General features: G+C 31.4%; 1 protein-coding gene across 1 annotated transcript; it reads right to left on the minus strand.

Moving 5' to 3' along the window:
• On the minus strand, positions 1-24334 carry LOC124543337 (probable cytochrome P450 303a1). The gene is made up of 4 exons (XM_047121537.1): positions 24129-24334; positions 1728-2782; positions 1330-1447; positions 1-870 (listed from the first exon to the last, which is right to left on the minus strand). The coding sequence occupies exons 2-4, from the start codon at positions 2780-2782 to the stop codon at positions 544-546; spliced, it is 1500 nt and encodes a 499-aa protein (XP_046977493.1). The 5' UTR covers positions 24129-24334; the 3' UTR covers positions 1-543.
• Positions 24335-25538: the final 1204 nt, after the last annotated feature.

A 25538-nucleotide genomic window follows, 5' to 3' on the forward strand; every position in this document is an offset into this window, starting at 1 on the left:
TAACAATATAAGAAGCTTAAACTTTATTTTATCCACGTAACCTTATAAACATAATCTTAAGATATCTTATGAACATTGCCTTTTTAGTATAACATTAAACCGTATTAAGGGTAAGCTACAACGTACTAGCATTAGGGATGGACCACATACTCGTTTTATTTTCGATATTCATCTTAATTAATATTTTTTATAGTTTAAATTATGAAGATATTTTGATGCAAAATTATTTAGGTGCCTTAAGTTTATTAATAAATTTTGTTTAGGTAAAGAGTTACATATGTGTCTAGTTTTATACCATTATAGCAATTTTCTTTTTAGTTGAATTTAGCTCCGTTTCTTCTCTTTGTTTTTATTGTGTTTCAAATCAAGTGTTTTGTTTCAAACTAACTTTGTTAAACTTAATTGTATATTCGGTTTGGTAAAAGTTTTATCGAACAACCTGCTTACATCATTTGCATAGCGTATTGCATTCATTAGCATTTATGCTTTTGATAAAACAAATATTAAAAAAAAATCGTAATCGTATTATTATATTTAAAAGTATCACAAAATTTTTCGGCGTATCACAAGTGCATTAAATGGCGCGGCAGACGCTGTGGCTCCATCCACATGTTCCAGAGATGGCAAGGGTTCTCCTGGTGCGGGTAATAATGAGAAACTTTGCAATATAGTCGTTGTCAGCATGAATATATTGCATTTCGCTAGAACATCGCCCATGCAGCGATGCTTCGATAGCCCGAAAGGAAAGAAGTATTCCGGCAGGCAAAGCTTGCCATTCACAATAAAACGGTCCGGATTAAAACTATAAGGTTCGGGGAAAAGAACTTCGTCCATTAGTATATTTGGAAAATTGCTAACGACCATCGTGTCCTGCAAATAAATAAAGCATTCAAAATTTTTTAAACATAACATAGTAATGGTATTTTAGAAAAAAAAGTGATTATACTTAAATAACTATTCAGATCGCAGAAACATCTGGTTTGAGAAGATTGAGTTTGAGTTAATTTTTTTCACTTTTTCTTAAGTATAATTTAATAGTTTTAGTTAAATATGAAATAATTTTTTATAAATCAAACTATAAAAGTTACATTACTTTTTTATATATTTTCCTCTTTGATTTTACACTTTAGTTATATTTATAATAATTACTTTTGCTTCATATTTAATGCACGGTATAACTGCATTTAAATGGTATTTTTATGTGCTTCATACCTGTGCTTTTATTAGTTCTAATAGAAAGTCGAATTCGATATCAGCCAATGTTTGCTAATATCTCATTGTTTGTTTTTTAAAGGCAAATGTATATATTAAGACTATACATTAACTTACTTGAGGTATGTTGTATCCTGCTAATGTAGTATTTCGTAAAGCACGATGCGGTACTCCAAACGTCCTGCCCATAAAATGACGGATGCATTCATGTACCAATGCTTCGTTGTAGGGCATGCTGAAAATAGATATTTAAACTTATTAGAATCACTTTTATTTTACAAATATTTATATTACAAACACTAGTTTGAATGATTTCTTGTGCTTTTACTTTAGCAACAAAACTAGACTACGATTGTTTCATCAGATTTAGCCTTTCGTCCGTCAGAAAATATCCAAATAACTAACATGGTCTGATGAAAAGAACCAAAGATTGGATTGGACACAGCTGCTTTGGACTTGTCTGTGTCTCGTATAAATATATATTTACAAATACGATCATATAAAAGCAAACTCACTTTGGTCGATCATCAAGGCAAGGCTGTCGATTCCCAACAACTCTATCTATTTCCTCTTGTGCTTTTTTCTGAACTTCTTGTTCTCTTACTAGATAACTGAAAGCAAAACTCATACTTTTGTTTGTCGTTTCCGTCCCGGCCATAAACATGTCGAGACAGGTCGCAACTAATTGTCCTTCAGAATACGTGTTAATCTCGCCGTGTTCCCTCAATGCCCTAACATAAACATCCATAAAATCTTTGTCTTCTTTATTAGGGTCAAATCTCATTTTATGCACAGCTATTTCATCGCGTAGAAATTGCCAAATTCTTTGATGTATTCTCACAAAGTCCGTGTATCCCGATGACTTCGGTGCTATGATAGATAATACAGGAAAATGACTGAAAGGACACCCAACCATATCGATTGCTGAGAACAGTTCAAATAATATAGCTTGTAACAGTACCATCCGGGGGTCACTTGGCTTGTATCTAATTCCCGCCATCATTGTCCATAGTGTGTTCAAAATATAAGTGCTAAAGAAATTGTGCATTGGGAGTATAGCGCTGTCTTTATTGTCCAAAATTTCCAAAATATCGTCAACCATATGACCAGCTTCAGAGAATGCTATTTCACTCATACCTTTTCTTCCGAAGCCAAATTCCTTGAGATGTTTTATAAGAAATTTTCTTTGTTCCTTCCAGAGTTCGCCATCGGTCAGCAGCACGCCTTTTCTCTCACCCCACGTTCTGGTTTGATAGAATATCCCTTTCGGTCGTCCATCAATGTCTTCGTTATAAAGCATTTCTTTATTAGCTTCCACGGTGTTTACCATTACTATGCGATCTTTTCCAATTTTCAGACCAAGCAAGTGTCCATCTTTACTGTAGATCTTCGATAGCTCCTTAAAACTTTTATAAAGATACTTGGTCTTCTCTCGAATTTTATTAACTTCTAAAGCGCTTCCAACGATCGGTAACCATTTTGGACCGGGAGGGAATTTTTTAGGCTTTAACGTGTCCAAGTACAGTAAAATAACGATAATCAATATTACCACGAGTACTGTCAACCACATCTGCAACAAAATAAACATAATCATAGTCAGAAATGCACTTAAGACCTATTTTATAATAAATTCACTAAACAACATAAAATTGCAAGAATGTCGTAATACTTCCACAATATGTTGTGTTAGCAATACATAATAGAACAATTTAATAAAAAGGGACTCAATCAAATAGAAAATGGGTACATTGTTGTCGTTTGTGCAACATTGTTGATTGAGTATCGAGAAATTATTTCAATTAAGATGTTCAACTAAACAATACTTTTCATTCAATACTGTTTATTGAAAGCTTCAGCGAGCTCGCAGAAACGAGGTTGCGGGTAGGTGAAGTTAATAACAAAGTGGACTCCCTAGAGACAACCTGATTTTTTTCTTGTAATAATGTTATTTAATATAATTAAATAACATTATTACAAGATGTACTGATTCCGTACGAAAACTTCTCGAACCCAGTATAACTTCGAACTAGTAAAACACTGTACTTCAGAGCAAGACATGTATTATAATTATATACGTAAATGCAAAGTATCAGTTTGGTATGATTAAATATGATTTAAGATAGATATCAGAGATATCAACTTATTTTTATTAATCTATCTCTTTCAAATCTATTGGAACTGGTCTAATATTTAATGTACACTGCGGTGCCCAGTCATGAATGAAAGCATAAATAATCAAATCCTGATTTTCAAGTACAGTATCCGTTCATGGAATAAATAAAATTGTTTGTAAATTATTTCAAAAAGTTACGCTTTTATAGCGAGCGTAAATTGGAAACGTAAATGAAGAGATTTTTTTCTCATTTCAATGATAAAACATTTTATATTGTTATTTGTAAATATTCGCAATATTGGTAATACTGAGGATATTTTTATCATGGCCTCTACACAAGTATGACTTGGATTTCACCGCTATTCGCTTCTTCTATTTAGAATACAAATGTAGTGATTATATGGTAAAAACTCAATGGTATCTAATTATACTTTTATAAAATACACTACACTTTTAACTAAATTTTTTTTCAAGGTTTCAACTAAAAAGTTTTTTATTTTTCCACATGAATAAAATGTGGGTTCACTTTATCCATGTGAAAATATATATTTTACATGTTAATAGTTACTTTATTTTGCAAAGCTTGCGTGCCACATAAGGACGCTCTTTTCTTACTATTATTATGATTAGATTAGCATACACAACGCCTCACTTAGACACGGGAAAAACTGCGGGCGGAAATCATTTTAAATATTTTTATCTCCACGGAATCACTGACATGACCAATATTTCTTACAGCGCCAAAGTTGTTTAACAATGGTAACAATTTCAACTTTATGCGACACGTTTTCCTCTTTGTCTACCGATTTCATAAAAAAATGTTAAGTTAATAATTTTTATTCTTTATCTAAAGGGTCTAAAAAGTTTTTATAAAAGCTTATTTACAAAATGAAAAAAAAAATGTTGGGTGTAAGTCCTAACGCTGATTCAATTAATATCGAGTTCAGCGAGCTTTTAAAACTTATCGTGAAATAAAAAAAATATCGTATTATGTAAAATCAAATTTTATAAATATTGGAAAATGCTTATTAAGTTAAAGTATTATAATTATTACATAAAAGAACGAACTATCGACAAAAGAAGCACAAAAATGTTTCAAAACATTACATTTAAACAGGGCAAGAAAATAACAGAATAATACTCAAAGTTGATTCAAATAATTACAGGGAAAGAAAACTCTGTATTTAATTTATCTTATAGTAAATAAATTAAGTCCATCTTTCGAAGACAGCATTAAATGAAATATCGTGAATAAATGTAAAAGGCATTTATTTCTCGAACGACCTGGATTGCATGAAATCGGTTTTTCATTAATTTCTTTTGTATTAGACTTAAGACCTTTATTTATTTTATAAACAATTTTATTTTCTTCATTTGCGATTGCGTCTATTGAGTTTTAATTTATATTCAATATTATTTTGTGAAGTCTATATTCAAAATGAATTTATATAATTAAATTACTTAAAATGTTTAGTCAAGTCAACTGCTGATCTCATAACAATATTATGCTTTGGGAAGATGGAATTAAAACTCAGAATATTCAGTTTCATTCGGTTCCCCGATCATTGTAGTGTATCTTTTAAGTGGTTCACTTTTATGTTATGAGAGCGCTGTGCCAATGCAACCAATGCGGTTACATGCGCCTCGATACGAGGACCTGATCCTGAGCCTGAGCAAGCCACAAACGATTCAATTATTTCAAAACATTGTTCGCGAATGTTTCTCACGGAAGTTTTGAAAAGTCTGCAAAAAAATGTCCTATCATTCAGGCTATTACAATTGTATTATTTTTGAGGACGACAAAAAGGCATGACCACACCTTTCTCCTGTTTGGAAATGACATTTCCATTTTTCCAAACCTCATATTTTGGAACAGTTTCATCCTTGTCAGTCTATTTCATGTCTAAGTGATGATCATAGGAGTCAAGAAAATAAATAAGCTATCTTTTATGACGAGATATTCTGAGATTTCCTGCGTGAGTGGCACGCGCTGTCGTGAGGCAATAACTATTTTGCTCGTTAGTGCCCATTGCTGATGTCGTCATTGTGTGCGACTTCTATAGCTTCCCATAATAAGGTACACCTCCGCCTTAAATTTATAGCATGTTTGCCTGAATTTTTGAACATATATTTTCTCATTTTAAAGGTTAATAATTATTCTCAACGATTTATGGAGAATGAATGGCGTTTCTTGAAATTTTCTTTGTGATGTTATTTTTTTTATATGTATAGATATTTTTTATTGATATCATACCGTCGTGTTTTTTTATTTTTTTGCGTATTTATTTTGTTTTAATATCTATTCTAAATAGAGATTACCAAATATGTATGTAACTATTATCTAACAGTTTATCCCAATATATCTATAATAATATACTAGTAGTTATTGATTTATATACCTATTCAATTTATATCGCTGTGGATTTTATGAAAAGTCAATGTTTACAAAAACCACGAAATCTAACAATTGCCAGCGTTTTTTTATACACCTATGAGTAATTGAAAATTGTACTCGATCATATTTTTCTAAACAAATCACTCGTTGAATCCACATCGACAGTTCTCATATTGAAAATCCATATAAGTCTTTAAGGGGACTACATGAGCTAAATGCAAGTTTTAAAATGCCAAAAAGTATATAATCCAATGCAATAAACCAAATGAAAAAAATATGACTTGTGACAACGGTGACTTTCTGATAACAGATCAAATAATACCACCAAATACATAAAATATAAGAATTACTTGGTGGTAGGGCTTTGTGCAAGCCCGTCTGGGTAGGTACCACCCACTCATCAGTTATTCTACCGCCAAATACTCAGTATTGTTGTGTTCCGGTTTGAAGGGTGAGTGAGCCAGTGTAACTACAGGCACAAGGGACATAACATCTTAGTTCCCAAGGTTGGTGGCACATTGACTATGTACGGAATAGTTAATATTTCTTACAGTGTCATTGTCTATGGGTGATGGTGTACACTTACCATCAGGTGGCCTATATGCTCGTCCGCCAACCTATACCATAAACAAAAAAAAATTAAAACCAAACCTTGTATTTTTGTATGTTTACTACTTGTTTCATAAACATCTTCACATGGTATAATAACAAATCCGCTTACCGCTCTCCGTCCCCGTGTATGCTTAGATCTTTACAATTTCACAACGGTTTTTGATGCGGTTTTTTTTTTCGATACATAGACTGATTCGAGGGGAAGGTTTATATGTATTATACATGCACATAACTTTACATGGGATACTATACAAGACAGTTTTTTATTATTTTCTTTTTACGTGAAATAATGGCTTATTTTCAACTTAAATTCCAACAGCATACATTCTTATCAAACTAATAAATAGGTCAATAACGCATGTAATTTAAATGAATATTTTCGAAGATATTACAGATTTAAAATATAGGGACACAGTGTTTTAGTAACTCGGGAGAGCATCTGTACTAAAGTAATAGCTACATGGAGCACATCAAAAATACCACAGATATTTTTAATATTTATTTAAGAAAGGAATTTGATTGGTAAACATAATCAATACGTTTAATGAAATCATAGGTCGACTAGGTATCTAAATTTGACGCCTGCGCCAGACGAAGAGGCTAACACAGGTTTTTTGGGTGGGTATTCTGATGTACTAGGGTTCAATAGGCGCCCTGGACATTTACAAATATCACATACTTCTAACTCACCTCATAAGGGCGAAACGCGACACGCGTCTTTCCAACGAGAGTAACTAAGTATTATTTCCGTAACACTTACGCAAGAAATAAATCATCAATAAAACAACTTAATTGATATTTACTTTTGTTGGAAATATTTTATTTATTTTAATTAATTAAGAGCTTACCATGTTTCTAAAAGTTATACAAAAATATTTATCACGTTACAAAAACGCTATATTCGATTTTGAACAAAATATAAAATGCGAAAAGCACTCGAAATTCTATTCCAGTACCGTTTTAATTTGTAAATTCATATTTCGTAACAATCCTCGATTCATTAAATATTTTTAGCTAAAAACATGTACCTGTGTAGATATCAAATATTAAACGTACAAGTTCCGACATGTTTCAAATTTTCAATACATTCCAATTAATGATTTTAATGAATATTTCAGATAGTTAACGAGAGTACGGATAGCATGTTAGGGATTTGAAAATAATTATTTCTATGTTATATTTAACAAGCATCGTTTTTTTCCTGAAATGAAATTTTATAATTTAGGTTTTTATTATAGAACTAGCGAATCGGCCGTTCAGCAATGTGTTTACGACATCACATTAGAAACTTCTAAAATTATCACTGTTTCTCAACCATACTGTGCATGTATCACACATATAAACCTTCCTCTTGAATCACTCTATCAATTAAAAAAACCGCTTTAAAATCCATTATGTAATTTTAAAGATCTAAGCATGCATAGGGACAAACAGAAAACAGCAAGGGACTGAAGTTGCTATGTAGTAAAGGATTATTTAGAAAAAAATATTTAGTTGGGCGAAGCACAGCCTTAAGTCATTATGATATAAGCAATTGCCAGCTGTTGTCTGTCTGTCACAAATAAAACATTATTATATCAACATAGAGGCAAATAGAACTGCGGTCTAACATACTTTATCTGCTAACACGTGTATATATTTATGTTACAATCATAGTGATTAAAAACTATTATGGTTTATGATTGGTCATTATATGTAATTACTAAATTGTTTAGATAACGTCATAAATTAAGCACTTCATCTGCAGCAGGTCAAAGTTAGTTAAAACAATAAATACGTACTTAGACGGGGCTCGTTACACGCAGTAGTTTAGTTTGTTAATTCTATTGATAATATATGTATATGAAATTAAATATTTCAAAAAAACAGATCTAGGCTTTACAATCATATCGTAATTAATATTGTGATTACTACTAGAAAAATGAACTATGTCAGCCTCATCAATACGTCACCTCATAAATCCTCATACAACAAACAAACAACAACAATAGCCTGTAAATTTTCACTGCTGAATTTCTATGAAATTTGTCACTTGCAGGTTTCCTCACGATGTTTTCCTTCACCGCTGAGCACGAGATGAATTATAAAGACAAATTAAGCACATGAATCAGCGGTGCTTGTCTGGGTTTGAACCCGCAATCATCGATTAAGATGCACGCGTTCTTACCACTGGGCCATCACGACTCTTCCTCATAAAGCCTCATAAATTATTTAGACTTTTATTTGATTTTTGTTATCGTTTATTATGTCAGCTGTTTTCAAATGTTTTGTTTAACTTTCAAGAATGATACCAAACACACATATAGACCTGAAATATTATATTACGATTTAAAATAATAACATTGTTCTCTTGTTTGATTTTTGGTATCATTTATTATGTCAGCTGTTTTTAAATGTTTTGTATAACTTTCAAGAATGTTACGAAATACACATATACATTTGAAATATAACATTACTAGCTGAAGCAAAAAAAGAATTAAATATTCGTGTATTATATCTAAATACTTTTGTGTTCCATTTGCTGTCAAAACGCTTGGCCCTTGGAGTAGTGCCTCGCCTCATTGCCTCCACTGGTGACAGGAGGGCTGGTTCGTTTTTTGCCCAGAGGATCGGAATTGCGATTCAACGGGGAAATGCTGCTAATGCAAGATTTATGCAGTAATTTGTTTTGGTTCATATTTGTATATATTTAAGAATTTAATGTTATTAATTCTTATGTTAATAAATGAGTTATGTATCACATTACTATTTTAAATAATAATATTGTTACATACACGCTTAAAGTAAAAAAAAACTAATAATTTTCACTTGTCGTTTTACTTTATACAAGTATTTCAAGATATAGAAAATAGCTAGTTTATATGATTAATTCAGCGTTTATTATCGTTTTGTCTGAATTTAGTGGATATTTTATGTAATGGTTGGATTTATTACATTCACCGTAACATACACACGCCGACCTTCCTCGATGGCCCGTCAACGATTAATATATTGCACGAAAACCTCACACTCCCCGTGTTCTGTATTCGGGGAGAAAAGTGATCCGTTCTCAACTGATTTATTAGTCGACAGGATGGTTTCAAAGCGATTTTCGCGCATCGATAACTTAAAAAAAAATCTTCAAAAAACATATAAAAAGGATTTCCTGCAAAATTAAGCTGAATGTTCCGTTAGTGTTGTGAATGAGATTTGAGAGAGAGAGATATGAGAAAAACTAATGACAAATGAAAATCGTACTTTGCATATTTATTGCTATTATTTGTAATTATTTCTACGTTCTTTAGAAGAGTCGAAATGTTCTATTAATTAAATGATCTTTAAGTTTATTCGGTAAAGAGTAACTAGAAAAATATTCAATGTAACTCGTATAAGGTTTCTGTGAATTCAATTTTACGTGAATCTACGCCTCTCCCAAATGAGTAAATAAAGCGGTATACGAATATTAATGTGCGAATATAATACAGGACTTGAGAAAAAAAACGCTGCGTTGTCGCTGGTTTGGTTAAGACATCGCGATTTTGTTACTTTCGGAACCTGGGTTTAGGGTCTCTGTTTTATAGTTCGAAAAGAATTTCTTAATTTTGAAATAATTTATTAAGTTTTTTCTAGTCAGTCATGTTTAGAGTGAGTTTTCCAAATAATAGTTTTGTGCATCTAATCAATATAAATATAATTTATATATAATATGAAAAGTAAATGAAACCGTATGTATTTTGTTTTATTTGTTTTACCCAAACGAAGCCGGGTTTTCATCTATGAACAATATTCACTAACACAAATACAACCACATGCCAGACCAGACTAACTCGAAACACGTAAGTTTTTCTTATGAAAGTATAGTTGCTTGTTAACAATGTTATCTAAAATCCGTATATCTATAAAAGGATAACGGATACAATAATATCAGTCTAGACACTTTCCTTTTGCCTCGTATTCGAAACGTATTAATATTTCACTGACACTTACTGCAGTACAGTTTAATATATTTTCATTCAAATTATTGTTACATAATAGACATTTCAATTTTGTCGCTTTAATTCCTAAGACAAATTTAATTATATTTAGTAATAAAAGTCTGATTTTTGTTTACAATTTACTATATAAACAATCAAGCACAAGGGATCATATCTAAGATGTGTGATGATTCCGAAGGTAGGTGGTGCTATGTCGATGTAAGGAATGATTAATATTTCTTACAGCGCTATTGTCTATGGGTGGTGGTGACCAGTTCCCATCAGGTGGCCCATTTGCTCGTCCGGCAACTTTTCATCAAACAAAACATATGTAATATTATATTTACGATATCGGTTAGAGAGATAGAGAAACTAAACTAACCCTATAAGGTTATTGCATCCAATATTTCTTTGAGTACGCTAAAAAGTATTTGAGTTTGAGTTTGATGTTTAAACGGCTCGTTTAAAATGCAAGAGATCGAATAATACTTTCTTAGCATATCTGTATGACGAAACAAGGCTCGTTAGACTTAAAATCATTATAAACACAAAATCAAAATCAAAATAAACTTTATTCAAGTAGGCTTTTACAAGCACTTTTGAATCGTTACAATTAAGTGAAGCTACCACCGGTTCGGAAAGTAGATTCTACCGAGAAGAACCGGCAAGAAACTCAGTAGTTACTTTTTTTCAACATTTAAAAAATACAAAGCCATGTTAGTTAATACAATTATTTAGATTAATATATCCTGCTTGGAAGTCAACAGGTATTAACTCCACGCTTTTTTATCATCTATAAAATCTTGTATCGGATAATATGCTTTTTTTACCAATGTATTTTTTTACAAACGATTTGAATTTACTAAACGGAAAAGTTAAACTGTTAAAATTATATTATTCTAAAAATTATTATATTGCGTATGTCTTCCTCAGCGCATCATTAAAATTCTGTATGGAATCAATACTGACAAAGGTACTAAGGAATGCAAAATGATAAACTAGATGAATGTGATAATTTTAAACAAACCGAGAGAATACAGTCATATTATATTCAAAAATTCAGACATTAACAGACACTAACTGTATGCCGTATGGTAATTATTCAAATTGTATTCAACGTACTTCTGGACTCTATGATTATTCCTACTCGTATTCAGCATTATACACATCGGAACCTAATTTAAATTTTATCATTTAGATACTACTTTTCACCCACGTCTTTTGATGTAAAAAAGTTTTTATATAAAAATATACGAACTCTTTAGTGGCTTTTTCGAAATAATAATCGACTTTGAGCAATATACGAATGTATCTAGAATTTGTATGGTAGGGAAATGTGGCCCTTTTTTATTTTCTAATATAGAATATGATTATTATTGAAATATTTCATAAAAATTTTAGACATAATGAAAAAATAGCTAACATTCTTCCGATAATAATAAAAAAATATTTATTGAATCTCTGGATTACATTCAGTAAGCTTATTTCTATACAACATTTTAAATTCGGGCTTTAATATTGCTCGCATTCATTTCCTAAAACATATTTGTAAATATCTTTTCAACATTTCGATGTAAAATGGATTACAATCCTTTTATACTAGGAAGAAATCTTGGTTAATCTCCACTAGATAGAATTATGTTGAAATGATATGATTTTATATACTTTACGTTAATTTAAAAATATTTTACACGTCACTATATACTGGCAACACTGTCAACCTCTATTAGTTATATTATTTTAATCATTCGCCTTGAGCCAATTCCTAGCGGTTACTGCGGGTTCAATCCAAGAACCGCAGAATTTTCATGTGCTTTATTGGTTTTTATAATTTATCTCGTGCTTGGCGGTGAAGGAAAACATCGTGAGAAAACCTACATGTTGTCTAATTTCAAATTGTGCCACATGTGTATACATGTAGAGGCATAACTCAGTAGTGGGACATTTACGCGCCATTAGTAATAATTAGTTTGCTAAGTGTTTATAAATACCTATACCGGGCTATTGGCACAGTATAGGTAATACACGTTTTTTTTGGAAAATTATTATTTTTCCGTGAATTTTCGTTAAAATAATAAAACAACATTCTATAAGCCAATTAATTCGTAACTTGAACTAATCCATTTTAAATTGTTGCTTTTTCTGGAAATAATAATATTCACCCAAAAAGGAAAAAGTTTTACTTTTATCCTTAAGAGATTAATTGTTTAAACGATTAAATCCGCATTATAAACACCATCAGCTATTTAATTGTTTTCGTTTATTCAATTAAATAAATAGTTGAAAATAAAATTTAAACACTCGTCGGAATATATTTAATCAAATATATGTATATCGCTTCAGATCCGGATATGAATTCTCTATTTTCAGTTGAAATGTTTGCTCACTGCTTATTTTGTTTTTTTAAAGCCTTACCTCTGACCGTTCGTTTGTCGATACATGTTTGATCTTGTTTATTTATAGGAAGGAAATACAAACGAACTGCTCGTATTTTCAGTACAAACGAGAATATATATATTTTTTATAAATCGCGTTACTTATTTGGGCTTACCTCTTAGGTAACAATTAACACCGCCTGTGGCGTTCTACTCACTAAAAGCACTTATAAACGTCGTTTTATGATTATTAGCAATTGTTTCTCTCTTTCTATCATCCTTGATTTGATATTGGATAGAAGAAGACACGTTATATAACCAATTACCTTCCAAAGAACGTTTCCAGGTAAACTTGTTTGCGATCAATTTTCTTAAATTATTGATAAACTGATGCTTCTCAAATTGATATCGTTTGTTAATCGTTACTAAGTAAGTAGCTTTATAAATAGCTCTCTTTGCTGCATATAATAAATGGTGTATAAGGAATCCTTGGATACATTTATGGGTCACAATTGTTATTTTTTTATGGTATAGGTTGGCGGACGAGCATATGGGCCACCTGATGGTAAGTGGTCACCATCACCCATAGACAATGACGCTGTAAGAAATATTAACTATTCCTTACATCGTCATTGTGCCAACAACCTTGGGAACTAAGATGTTATGTCCCTTGTTCCTGTAGTTACACTGGCTCACTCACCCTTCAAATCGGAACACAACAATACTGAGTACTATGATTTGGCGGTAGAATAAATGATGTGTGGGTGGTACCTACCCAGACGAGCTTGCACAAAGCCCTATCACCAAGTAAACAATTTTACAATTGTAGTCTAAGGGTTGAAAAATTGACACTAAAACTAATAATGAAGCTAGACATCAATCAATGGAATATATAACTTTGTGCTAGTTCAAATGAGATATAAATAAAAGACTATTGTTTCGAAAGTTAGCGGCACGAAACAAAACCAACGGTGACATCAATTAATTTACACTTTGTGACAGCACAATATACAAGCCTGACCGCGATTTCGAAGTTGTTATTATCGTTGCTTTTAGGTTCAAAATTCAGCCTGTGTTCAGAACCATCTCAAGCTATGAGGTTCTTGGGCACTTGTGAATTTGGGGACATTTTGCTAGATCTTCACTAAATTTAAATATCCAGCCAATGATGTTCTAGTTAACAGATATGTCATTAAAGCGCAAAAAGTGAAGACTAGAAAACGTCCTAATTGGGACGTTTGTCTTTAGTCGTTTTCATTATAATTAAGCCAGTAATACGTTATAATACATCATAATTATGTAGTAATATATTTTGCGTAATTAAAACATCTAATTATCCCTTTTACTTATTGGTTTTAACAAGCTATCCTTTTTACTTGTAACGAAATGTAAAATAAACGGTCCCCAGCGCGGCACACTTTTTTCTGTTGTTTAGTATGGGTATAACATATCTGTTTATTAGAATATCATTGTATCTAGCAAAATAATTACGTACGTAAATAACAATTAAACGTTTATTTTCTATTTTAAAAATTCATCTGGTATGCCGAAATAATTTTCTATAGCCAGATCGTAAGACACAGAATTATTCTGGAATTCGTATTAGAAATAATTTTAATAAAAAGCCTTTTACCGTATACAGCGATTTCGTAATAAGATCATAGTTTTCATTTTATATTATTCCGGTATATGGCGCGATATGAATGAGAGATATCTTAGAAAGCTGATTATCTAATACTACTATTAATATAAATCAAAGTTACATTTATATCATAGTATTGGTTAAAATACCTCACAATTCAGTAACAGTATATATTATGTAATGTCTATTATAAAAACAGATGATTAACGCGGAACTATATTTGTAGTATTCTTTCAATGAATATTATAAGTATAACTTAAATAACCTTGAGCTTGTTAAATGAAAGTAGGAACATTTGTGAATAAGTTGACGCGTTTTTCCATAGTATAGTGTGGAGAACAAAAAAATATAAGTACAGGCGTTTCTACACTGTAAGTAAAAAATAGTCAGTAACAATATTATATATTCCAAGATATATATAATTCCAAGAATCCATACCATAGATCCTTCTATATATTGACCGTAGAACATAGTTAGCGTTGCATGTTTTTGTGTGTCTTTTTTCGTGAATTTTCATTGGGAAATTAGTGTGCAAGCGACTGAAAACTAAAACGGCGACTAATAGCGGTATTTCATAAAATAAAGTGGAGGCATTTTTTGTTACAAATAAATTGAAAATGTTCAAAGTAACGCTTCATAAATATATTGAACCAACTGAACAATAACAACCCTAATAAACGAGTAAAGCGAAAAATTCAAACGAATGTATTGAATATATACTTAGTTATAATGACTAAACAACTAAAATTGTTCTACAACAACATTCGTAATATTGTCTAGGTACTATGTCTACTATGAAACGGTACCGGCTCACAAGCAGATATTTTTCTTGGTAGAACTTTGTACAAGTCCGCCTGGATAGGTATCACCCACTCATCTGATATTCTACCGCTAAACTGTACTTAGTATTGTCGTGTTCCGATTCGAAGGACAAATGGGCCAGTGCTTAAACATCTTAATTCTCAAGGTTGGTGACGAATTTTCGATTTAAGGAATGGTCACTATTCCTCACAGCGTCTATATACTAAACCTTGTCTATGGGCGGAGGTATCCACTTATCAGAGGCCACTTACCTATCTCTTCGTCTATGACAGAAAAAGTAAACAATCGAAATTAATGGTTACTAAAATAATTATATTTTTCTCTGAATATTATAACAGTATAAAGCAACTACAGATAAATATGCATGGGAGTAAGAAATGGTCATACTGACTTTCAGAGACGTGTTAATCGATACATTAATTAAAATAATGAAAATTTTATCTAAATAATTATGTTTTGTTCTTTATAAGACTAAGTCGATTTATTTTCTTCTTCAAGATCGCTAATAATTTTTTAGTAATTACAAAACCTTAGTTCGCCAAATGTGTAATAAAGCAATAATTATTTTAAAATTAACATTGTCATAGTTTTAACTATTAAATGCGCAAACCAGTAACCTCAATGAAAACCGAAAAACATAAGTACATATTGCATAATATGTAGATCAGCGTAATTCTCATTACAGAAAAATAGTTTAACACAAATTCACAGAGTGTTTGACAACACTTGACATACTTATAAAAATGTTTAGAAACCAAAAGTTTTGAATATTTTAACCGATGAACGAATTGATTTGGAAACAATTTGAATTTAATTAACGATTTATGATTCAATGCGTTTGTATTGAAGAGCCTTTCAGAAACCGGTTGTAACATTATTAGATTAGCATGTCCGATAAAAGTATACAAGCGTAAATATATTAAAATGTAAGCGTAATATCGTAATATAGTACTGCAAGTGTGTTACTAGTATCATAGAGGTCGTCATTGAGAGTATCTTATACTGTTATGTGGTGCAGATAGGCTTTTTTAGTTTTGGCACAGTTTCAGCCACGCTTGAATACACGCCGGTCAGGTTGAGCTCTTTGCGCAACACGGACAAACTCGTTGATTATATAAATATTGAGTATATTGTATAATGCAAGAATTCGCACTCAGACATGGTTACGGTCCGAAACCGGTTTCATCGGGAAAGCCGTTACCGGTAGCGTCACAGAATATGCTAAAAAATGTGAAACTTTAATTTTGAATTAAGAATACTGATTTTTACATGCATGACAAAAAAAATGATTTTTTATTTTATTTATTGCCCCTACCACTTTGTTTGAAGCAAAGATACTTTTAACTTAGATTATGTTTTCAATGTCGTTATTACATAATAACCGTGTTTTGGAAAATTTCATTAGTTTAAGTCCAGCAACGAGCGTGAGTGAATTCAGAGAATACATACCACGTTTTGTTTACTGGCAAAAATGTTGTCAAACTGCTCTTAATGTGATCATCGTCATAAAATGTTTTAATATCTTCAATAGAGACTAGTGTCTTCGGAATTTCGCGTTTATTCAAATATATTTTTTTTTTTATGAAAATTTAAACATACGACAGGATTATTTTGATTTCATTTCACTATAAAGTGCATTTACTCACCTATCTTTGGCGCCAAAATTATGAAAACTTATTCAAATGAAATTATTATAAAGTCATTAATTTACTCAGAATTTGTATTATTCGAAGACAATTTACTTCAATTTTGTTTATGTTTTTCATTTTTTTCTTATACAGCCGTAATACATCTTTCTAACCGGCCAGTAGCGTTCTGCGGTCTAAAATTTCGTTCTAAAATTCTTTATTAAAATGCAATCAAGAATCCTCTTTCTACACATCTGCGGAGCTCTTCAAAATGAGAAAACGGCCGATTTTATTTGTGCGGCTGTCGTGCCATAATCAAAAATGCCATAGAAAAAAATCGGCTCACGTTATTAATATACAAGATAAATCATAATGAATGAACTTTTTATTTTAACTGACATTTTATTATAGAATTTATTATTTATTTCTTATATTTAAATCTTTATTGCACACCAAATATACATAAAGATACAAAAAATATTTTCTTTAAAACAAAATTGGCCAGGCAAAAGGCGGTCTTATGGCTTATAAGCCATTTCTTCCAGACAACCTTTGGGTTAGGAAGGATAATGTGTATGGAAGACGGCAATATGGTGGTGCAGTAAAAAAGTTTAGTCATCTATTCCCATTTTTATATAAATTGAAACTATCGATAGTTTATAATAAATGCACTCAGAAAATAATAAGTAGTTGAGAAATTAACGGGTTACTTTTAGTTAAGTTGTAATCACTACTTAACCGAACATAACAGATTATAAAGTCGTTATGTCATACGTATTTCATTAAATTGGATGGTCTGATCACAGTTTTTCGACACTTTACAATCTCTCTAAATTGTCCTAACTTTTACGGTAACGTATGTGTCATAATATACCTTTTACTTAATTCATAATAATATTATGGTTTTTTTATGATATGGGTTGGTGGACGAACAAATTGGACACTTGATGGTAGTATGGTCACGACAACGGGGTTGTAAGAAATATTAACCCTTCCTTACATCGCTGATGCACCGCCTCATCTTCCCAGGGTACTGAGATGATATGCCACTTATGCCTATAGTTACACTGGCTCACTAACCTTTCAAAACGAAATTGGAACACAACATTGGTGGTTCCGGTTTGAAGAAGTGACAAATTCTTTAACAGTATTTTTAAAACTATTTTATTGAATATATAGTAACTGAATACAGATAATATAAACTAAATTAATATCCATACATTTTATAACATTAAAAAATAATAATAGTAAATTATTTCTGGGCGAAAGGAATTTTAAAGTGATTCGGATACGAGAAAACATAATCCGGATGTCCTTGAAATCATATACGTGGTGTCCGGTTATCAAATCGATTTTAGTTATTATTTAGATTATGTAATGACGGAATAAATATAACGTTATAAAGACGAGATGGCCCAGTGGTTAGAACGCGTGCATCTTAACCGATGATTGCGGGTTCAAACCTAGGCAAGCACCGATGTTTCATGTGCTTAATTTGTCTTTATAATTCATCTCGTGCTCAGCGGTGAAGGAAAACATCGTGAGGAAACCTGCATGTGACACATTTCATAGAAATTCTGCCACATGTGTATTCCACCAACCCGCATTGGAACAGCGTGGTGGAATATGTTCCAACCCTTCTCCTCAAAGGGAGAGGAGGCCTTTAGCCCAGCAGTGGGAATTTACAGGCCGTTGTTGTTGTTTGTTGTTGTATAAAGATAAATATAAGCTATAGCTAATAGCTATTTTTTTATAGAAAAAAGTGATATAACTCTAAGGTTTGTAAAAAACTTTGCAATAAAGCAAAAAGGTTGAATGTAATATCTAATGTATGTAGAAGAATCAAAGTATTTAAAGAAACATGAGTTAAATATTTCTACAGGAAAATCATAATTACTTAAGTAATTGTGTGAAATGAAATCCGTACAGCATTTTTTTTAATCTTACCTTAAAATTGTTACCTACTAGCTACTCCTACACTTACTATCTTATTCACAATTTTCTTAACCGAGAATCGAAGATCGAAGATCCACAACCGATGACAGGATTATTCGAGACAGTTGAATGAATAGACTTGCTGACGTCACTATCGTGGTTTTGGAGCAATTGCTATCGCATTGTCATATAGCAGAGTAAATAGATTATTAAGTTTTATTTTAATTTGTGCATTTAACGTAACAAATACTAATCATTGCCAATATAAGGCAAACCTAACCTTGAAAATTAAGTTATATCCCTGGCTAACCCTCTTAATCACAACGTAACAATACGCGTTGCCTGGGTTAATTAGGTCAAAGTTTTATAAGAAAGCATTTCGTATCTCACTCATGGAATATCGAAAGACTTACAGTGATACAATATCAGGCATTACAGCCAAACTCTCGTCTCGCTTATTGACATAATCGTATTACCGTTGTGCTCTTCGGTGAGTTTCGATTTTGAAGTTTCGAGAAATACACGTCAGTAATAAATTATTCCAGATAATAATTGCTCTATCTATTTAATAAGTGTGCCAACAATATAATTAAATACAAAGATAATTATATTTAAACATATATAATTACTGTACCTAGCACAATTATGAAAAGGGAATTATATTTTATTAAATTGTTTAATTTATAGTTAATATTGAACTGGTCAAGCATTTATATAATACTAGTAGTCGCCCGCGGCTTCGTTCGCGTTTTATGGTTTTGGTTGGTGTAAGAGCTGAGATGGCCCAGTGGTTAGAACGCGTGCATCTTAACCGATGATTGCAGATTCAAGCCTAGGCAAGTACATATATGTGCTTAATTTGTTTTTATAATTCATCTCGTGTTCGGCGGTGAAGGAAAACATCGTGAGGAAACCTGCATGTGTCTAATTTCATTGAAATTCTGCCACATGTGCATTCCACCAACCCGCATTGGAACAGCGTGGTGTAATATGTTCAAAACCCTCTCCATAATGGAAGAGGAGACCTTATATCAGCAGTGGGAAATTTACAGGCTGTTACTTTACTTTACTTGTGGTGTTGGTTGTCATGTTTTAGGCAAAGAAGTAGTCTATGTCCTTTCTTGGAGTTTAAGTTTGCTTCATACCAAATTTCATCAGATTCGGTCGAGCGGTTTGGCCGTGAAAGAGCGACAGAAAGACAGACACACAGAGTTACTTTCATTTATAATATTAATATAGATACAGATACATTTGTTTTGACGGCGGCTTGAAAGGCCCTTCTGGACTACCTACTTATCGGTATACCCATATAATATCGACGTTATGTAATTATTTGTTTTGGTTTAATATGTGGATGACTTTAATGACTTTGTTTATAAAACGAAATTTTCAATCATGAATATTGATGAGTTTTGATTAAACGTTTGGAGAACACTAGTACCATAATAGCTTTATTATTTGGGTGTAATTAATTACACATCAAAAATATACAAACATATTATAATTATATTTGATACTCAACTTTAATTTGTCTATTAAATGTAAAAGTTAATTGAATGATTATCAATTTATATTCACTATTTTATATAAATAAGGATAGTCATAATTAATACATGTAATAACTCTTCACTAAAAAATGAAGAAAAATAATTTACGGTTAAAAGATTTTTCCAATGAAATTCGCAAAGCAGCGACAATTAACAAGCGAGGAAATTAAAATTCAAGCCAATATTTAATTGAGAAACGAATTAATGATCGAGTTATTTCCCGTTAAATATTTATTTATACTTCAGTAAGCATTTCCGTTTGAGTTCGGATACAAAGTTTGGTTAAAATTTAAATGGAGTTAGTTTCATGACTAAAAGCAATGCTCGCGGGACGTTTCGACAAATATCTGAATTGTTAATCATTTTATGCTAATAACGGCTGGTAGAATCTGTAAAAACATATATTACTTCAACGTGGTCATATTTCATACAATATATCTACTAAGCATAGCTATATAGAGCATTTTAATATTTTTATTTTATAACGAGATCTAAAGCAACGATTATATATTTAAAGTCACTCACTCATTTGTTTTTAATGAAAAGACATAACCTAAAGTAATTGTCTTAATATATCATGTTATTACGTTAACAATTAAATTTTAATGGAATCAACAAGAAGTTATATTCAATGAAGAGCAAAACGAATCTTTAAAATAGTTTCATTAAAAAGGATATAAATAAAGTAATATATACGATCATAGAAATAGACGATTTGAAATATCTCTACAAGCAGAAATCATATCAATTAGCTTGGTTTCGAATTCGTGTCAAAATCAGCATCACAATCTTGTATACAGAAATATCCAACGAGAATCGTCAAAGTTGACAGCATTTCCGAACGCTAAGTATCTAAGTGTGATCGGATTTACGCGAGCAGCTCGTATTTTCCATCCGTAACAGACCCAAATGTTTGCTCGTCCATTAAAACTCAATAACAGAGCATGCACGCGCATTTTCTGGCATAGATTACATAGATCCGACCATTATGCATGACCTATATCGGTATACAAGGATCAAACGATCCTACATGACCTAGTAATGTCGCAATCAGACCAATTAAAAATCAACTATTATTTTCATTTGCGTTGAAACTTTGCGAATTTTAATGAAGGCAAATATCTCGATTCTTGATGTAATTACTTCTCTTTTTTTATTCGAATTTTAAACAAAGCATCAATAATTTGTATTGCTTGTTTTATTATGAATGTTTTTTCATTCGAATATTGAATTAAAAATATATTTGTCGTAAAATATTAAATGACATATATTTTCTGGAAAAAATTTAAAGTTTATATACTAACGTAACAGAATAAAGATATGTATATATATCACGTTCAGGGCGTGTTTAAAGTGAAAAAAAAAATTAAATTACTTTTAAAAATTAGTGAATACAAGTACGATTTTTGACAATGGCATCCGCTTCCGTTTCTGCACAATTGCTTACTGTCATAATTGTGTGGTTTGGTAAACGAATTTAAATTATTGAACGACGATATTATTTCATATTTAAGATAAATATAAGACTCCAACCGTGACAGTGAAATAATTACCCGTGAGTATATTTCATAATTTAGTAACTGGTTTGGTCTAGTGGCTACCTTATATGACTTTAGATAGAGAGGACGTCGTTCCAATTCAAGTTAAAAGTTTTTAATATCAGAACAAAGGTCGGCCATTGATTGCCAGAGTCCCATTTGATTAATAGAAATGGTCCTGTGTGATATGATCTGTGTGAAATGGTTAGTCTCCCTTGAGAATGAATTTGGCAAGAATTGACGAGAAATGCCATATTTCACAATTAAAAAGGCGTAAGTATTTTTTTTCACCGGATTAGTAAGCTGAAGTGGCAGTGGGCTGGTCATATTTGTCGTAGAACCGACAACCGTTGGGGAAAACGTGTTCTAGAGTGGAGACCGCGTCTCGGCAAACGTAGTGTAGGACGTCCTCAGGCACGGTGGAGTGACGATATACGCAAGGCGGCAGGCAGGAGCTGGATGCGAGTAGCCGGAGAAAGACCACAGTGGCGTGCACTGGGAGAGGCCTATGTCCAACAGTGGACAAAAATAGGCTGTTGATGATGATGATGATGATGATGAAGTATTTTTTTAAAGCGAATGTCACACGACCTATAGAGATTATATATACAACTTGATATGAAAATAATTTTCTAGTTATTGTCTCTTTTTTACTTTAAGTTGTAGTAACGCGCACGTAACTCTCAAAAAATCTTTTAATTATTTGGAAATCTATTCAACGCATTTTATTCTTAATTTTTAGTTTCGTGTTTAAAAATCGATATATATTGATTTTATTAAAAAAACATGTACATATATGTATGTATGTTACGTATCATAGCAATGCCTATTTTGAAAAATGGTGTAGTGATGACAAATATCTGAAGAGTCAAATTCAAACCTCCGAGCAGTTCTTCATTTAAGATCCGTATCCCGTTGATCGATTGTTGCTCATTTATATAGACAGACAGAAGAATACAACAACAACAAAAGCCTTGTAAATTTCCCACTGCTGGGCTAAGTCATCCTTTGAGGAGAAGGTTTGGAACATACACCACTACGCTGTTCCAATGCGGAATTTCTATGAAATTTGACACATGCAGGCACAACACCCAGAACGATATGAATTACAAACACATATTTGACACATGAATATTCAGTGGTGCTTGCCTGGGTTTGAACCCGCAATCATCGGTTAAGACCCCGCAATCATCTCGTTTCAACAGACAGTATGTGTGTGTCATAAATTTATCTCAAGCAAAATATTAACAAATATTACAGTTTGCGATTGATCGCGTGAAGGTAATTTAACAGCTTTAATCCGCTTATAGGTGATCTCGTTTATATCTATGCCATGACACTATATAATTATTTTACAGAGAGTAGCTTATAAAATGTTTTTAAAGCGTATCGGTAATATTATTTTACACTTATACGGTAAATGACGCTCTGGCCGAGAAAAAACATTTATGTTGTATAAAAATTCTAATGATTGATTATGTAATTTGAATAAGTTTGAACCATAACACACAGGGCATGAACTCTTACGGGTTTCGAGAGAACGAGGGTAAATTTTGAATAAACTTTTTCTTACAATTATCTAAAAAGTTTTTTTATAAAAAAAAATATTTACCTTAATTGAACCGATATATTGAGTATAAAATAAGGTTAAAATTACAATTATAGATAATAAAATGTTTACATAATATGTTATAATATTTTTTCATTGGATACGTATATAGATTTTTAGAAATAAAAACATTTAGGGACACCTCTCACACAAATTCAAATCGAATTGGGTTATTAAAGCATTTTTGTTTAGAGACCTGATTTAGGGCTGCTGGGTTACATATTTATAAGCTATTAAATTGTTTAATTTAATAACGTGCTTGCAAAATAAGAAAAAAAAACTATATTAGAAAAATAAGGTTGAGTATTACATGTTTCCATAGAAATTTTAATGCTAAAACCAGTGTTATTATTTGCTATCGCAAAAGAGCACACAGAAATATATTAAAAAAGGGTAATGTAACTATAAAACAAACTTAAAAACAAATACGGTCTCGTTATGACTTATAATTAATTTTAACAATATCAATATTGTTTCACTTATATAATACACAAAGAAATAGGAATTAGGAAATATTTTCGTAACATTTTTATGGAGAAAGTGTTGTTTTATATTAAATTTCGCAAAGCAGGCGCAATGTGCAAAACAATCATATTAATTTTATATCAACATCAACATCAAATACCCATTCAACATTACGATTTAGAGGGGATTATATAATACTAATAAATTAAAAATAATACTTAACACAATATAATCACTTCAAAATAACCAACAATAAAATTAAAAGTAATTTAAAAGATTTACCTTAAACGTACGTCACTAATGTTGAACAAGCTTTCACTGACTGACTGCTCTCGGAATGTAAACGACGTAAGAACCAATACAGCGCAAATATATTAGTTAAATGAACGGTAAAGTTTGCCTAAAACAAGACAAGTGCTTGATCCCTTTTATTTATGTTTTTTACACAGCCTTGCCTTGCCTTCTACACCAAAGGTAAGCGTGCACTGGTTTGGAACCCCATATGAAAGATCACGCAACAACGATGGTGGGGACAATTAGGAAGGAGTATACTCTTTCCTAATTTGTATAAATTATTATAGTATACAAAATTTAAATTATTCAGCGATACGCTTAAATACTGATTAAAAAAATTAATGAAAGTGGAAATTTTAATGGCCTAATTACGTCACTTGTCCTATTTTAAATAATATTCTGTTTCATTTTTAATTAGATTAATGGTCAAATTTCAAACTAGGCGAGAATATTAACTTGGAATACACATTTACAAAAACAAGATAAATATAGTACCTAAAAACTGAAAAACTAATCTATCGCTGTGATTTTTACGATTACTTTTTAACATTATTTACTTAACACTTTATTGAGGCAATTTGTTTCCAATAGTTATTGCTAAGATATTTCTTGCAGGAGTTTGGTATCTACTGGTAATAAAACTTTTAGATGACTATCAAACGTCGCAGATACCACTGAGTCCAACAAGATGAAATTTTGCTCTGGAATTTATTATGGAACAAAAATGAGTAGTAAGAGACAATTTTGTCATCTCCAAAAGAGTTTAAAAGGAGATGTAATTTTGTTAGCAAAATCGTCCTTGCTTATGTTAGAAATTTGTAGGGGTAAAGAAAGCTGTTACATTACACAAAAAATGGATTTGGTATAAAATATTGTATAGGAGTTCGCCTTTTTAAATGTTAAAAATAAATAAATCAGTTAAAACTGATTCTTTCTTAGCTTAGCTCCTTTATAAGCAAAATATTAACATGAGAATGTTTTCCCGACTTAGGGAAGTACTCCAATGTTATAAAGTTATTTAGTGAATTATGTATAGGTACGTTATCATGATTTACAAAATATTATGTAAGATAAACCTTCGAATTATATTCATGCTATGAAATATCGAATATGGTTAAGGTATTTTAATTAATATAAATACTTTATAGCGTACCCAGATACTGCTTTTTAATGAAATGATTAATTATTAATAACAGTAAAAATTTACAAAATAAATGTAAACAAAACGTTACATCAACATTTAATATTAATTTTAAGTAATGAGAACTGCACGAAACATTCGTGTATTATCAACGCTAGTTCAGCTTTGTGTACGAGCATTATGTTTGAAACATTTGGAATACGGTTAGACGTGAAATAAAGTTATGAAAGCATTGAAGTCTACATCCAGACATTTAG

This window comes from Vanessa cardui, chromosome Z, assembly GCF_905220365.1.
Source record: "Vanessa cardui chromosome Z, ilVanCard2.1, whole genome shotgun sequence".
Taxonomy (NCBI): domain Eukaryota; kingdom Metazoa; phylum Arthropoda; class Insecta; order Lepidoptera; family Nymphalidae; genus Vanessa; species Vanessa cardui.

What these genes read in the sequence shown, in the direction of transcription:
- LOC124543337 (XM_047121537.1), bottom strand. Translation starts at nt 2,782, where the DNA reads ATGTGGTTGACAGTACTCGTGGTAATATTGATTATCGTTATTTTACTG. An exon ending in TGCCTTGATGATCGACCAAA is followed by an intron (nt 1,448 to 1,727) that starts GTGAGTTTGCTT and finishes ATCTATTTTCAG; the next exon opens with CATGCCCTACAACGAAGCAT. An exon ending in CAGGATACAACATACCTCAA is followed by an intron (nt 871 to 1,329) that starts GTAAGTTAATGT and finishes ATTTATTTGCAG; the next exon opens with GACACGATGGTCGTTAGCAA.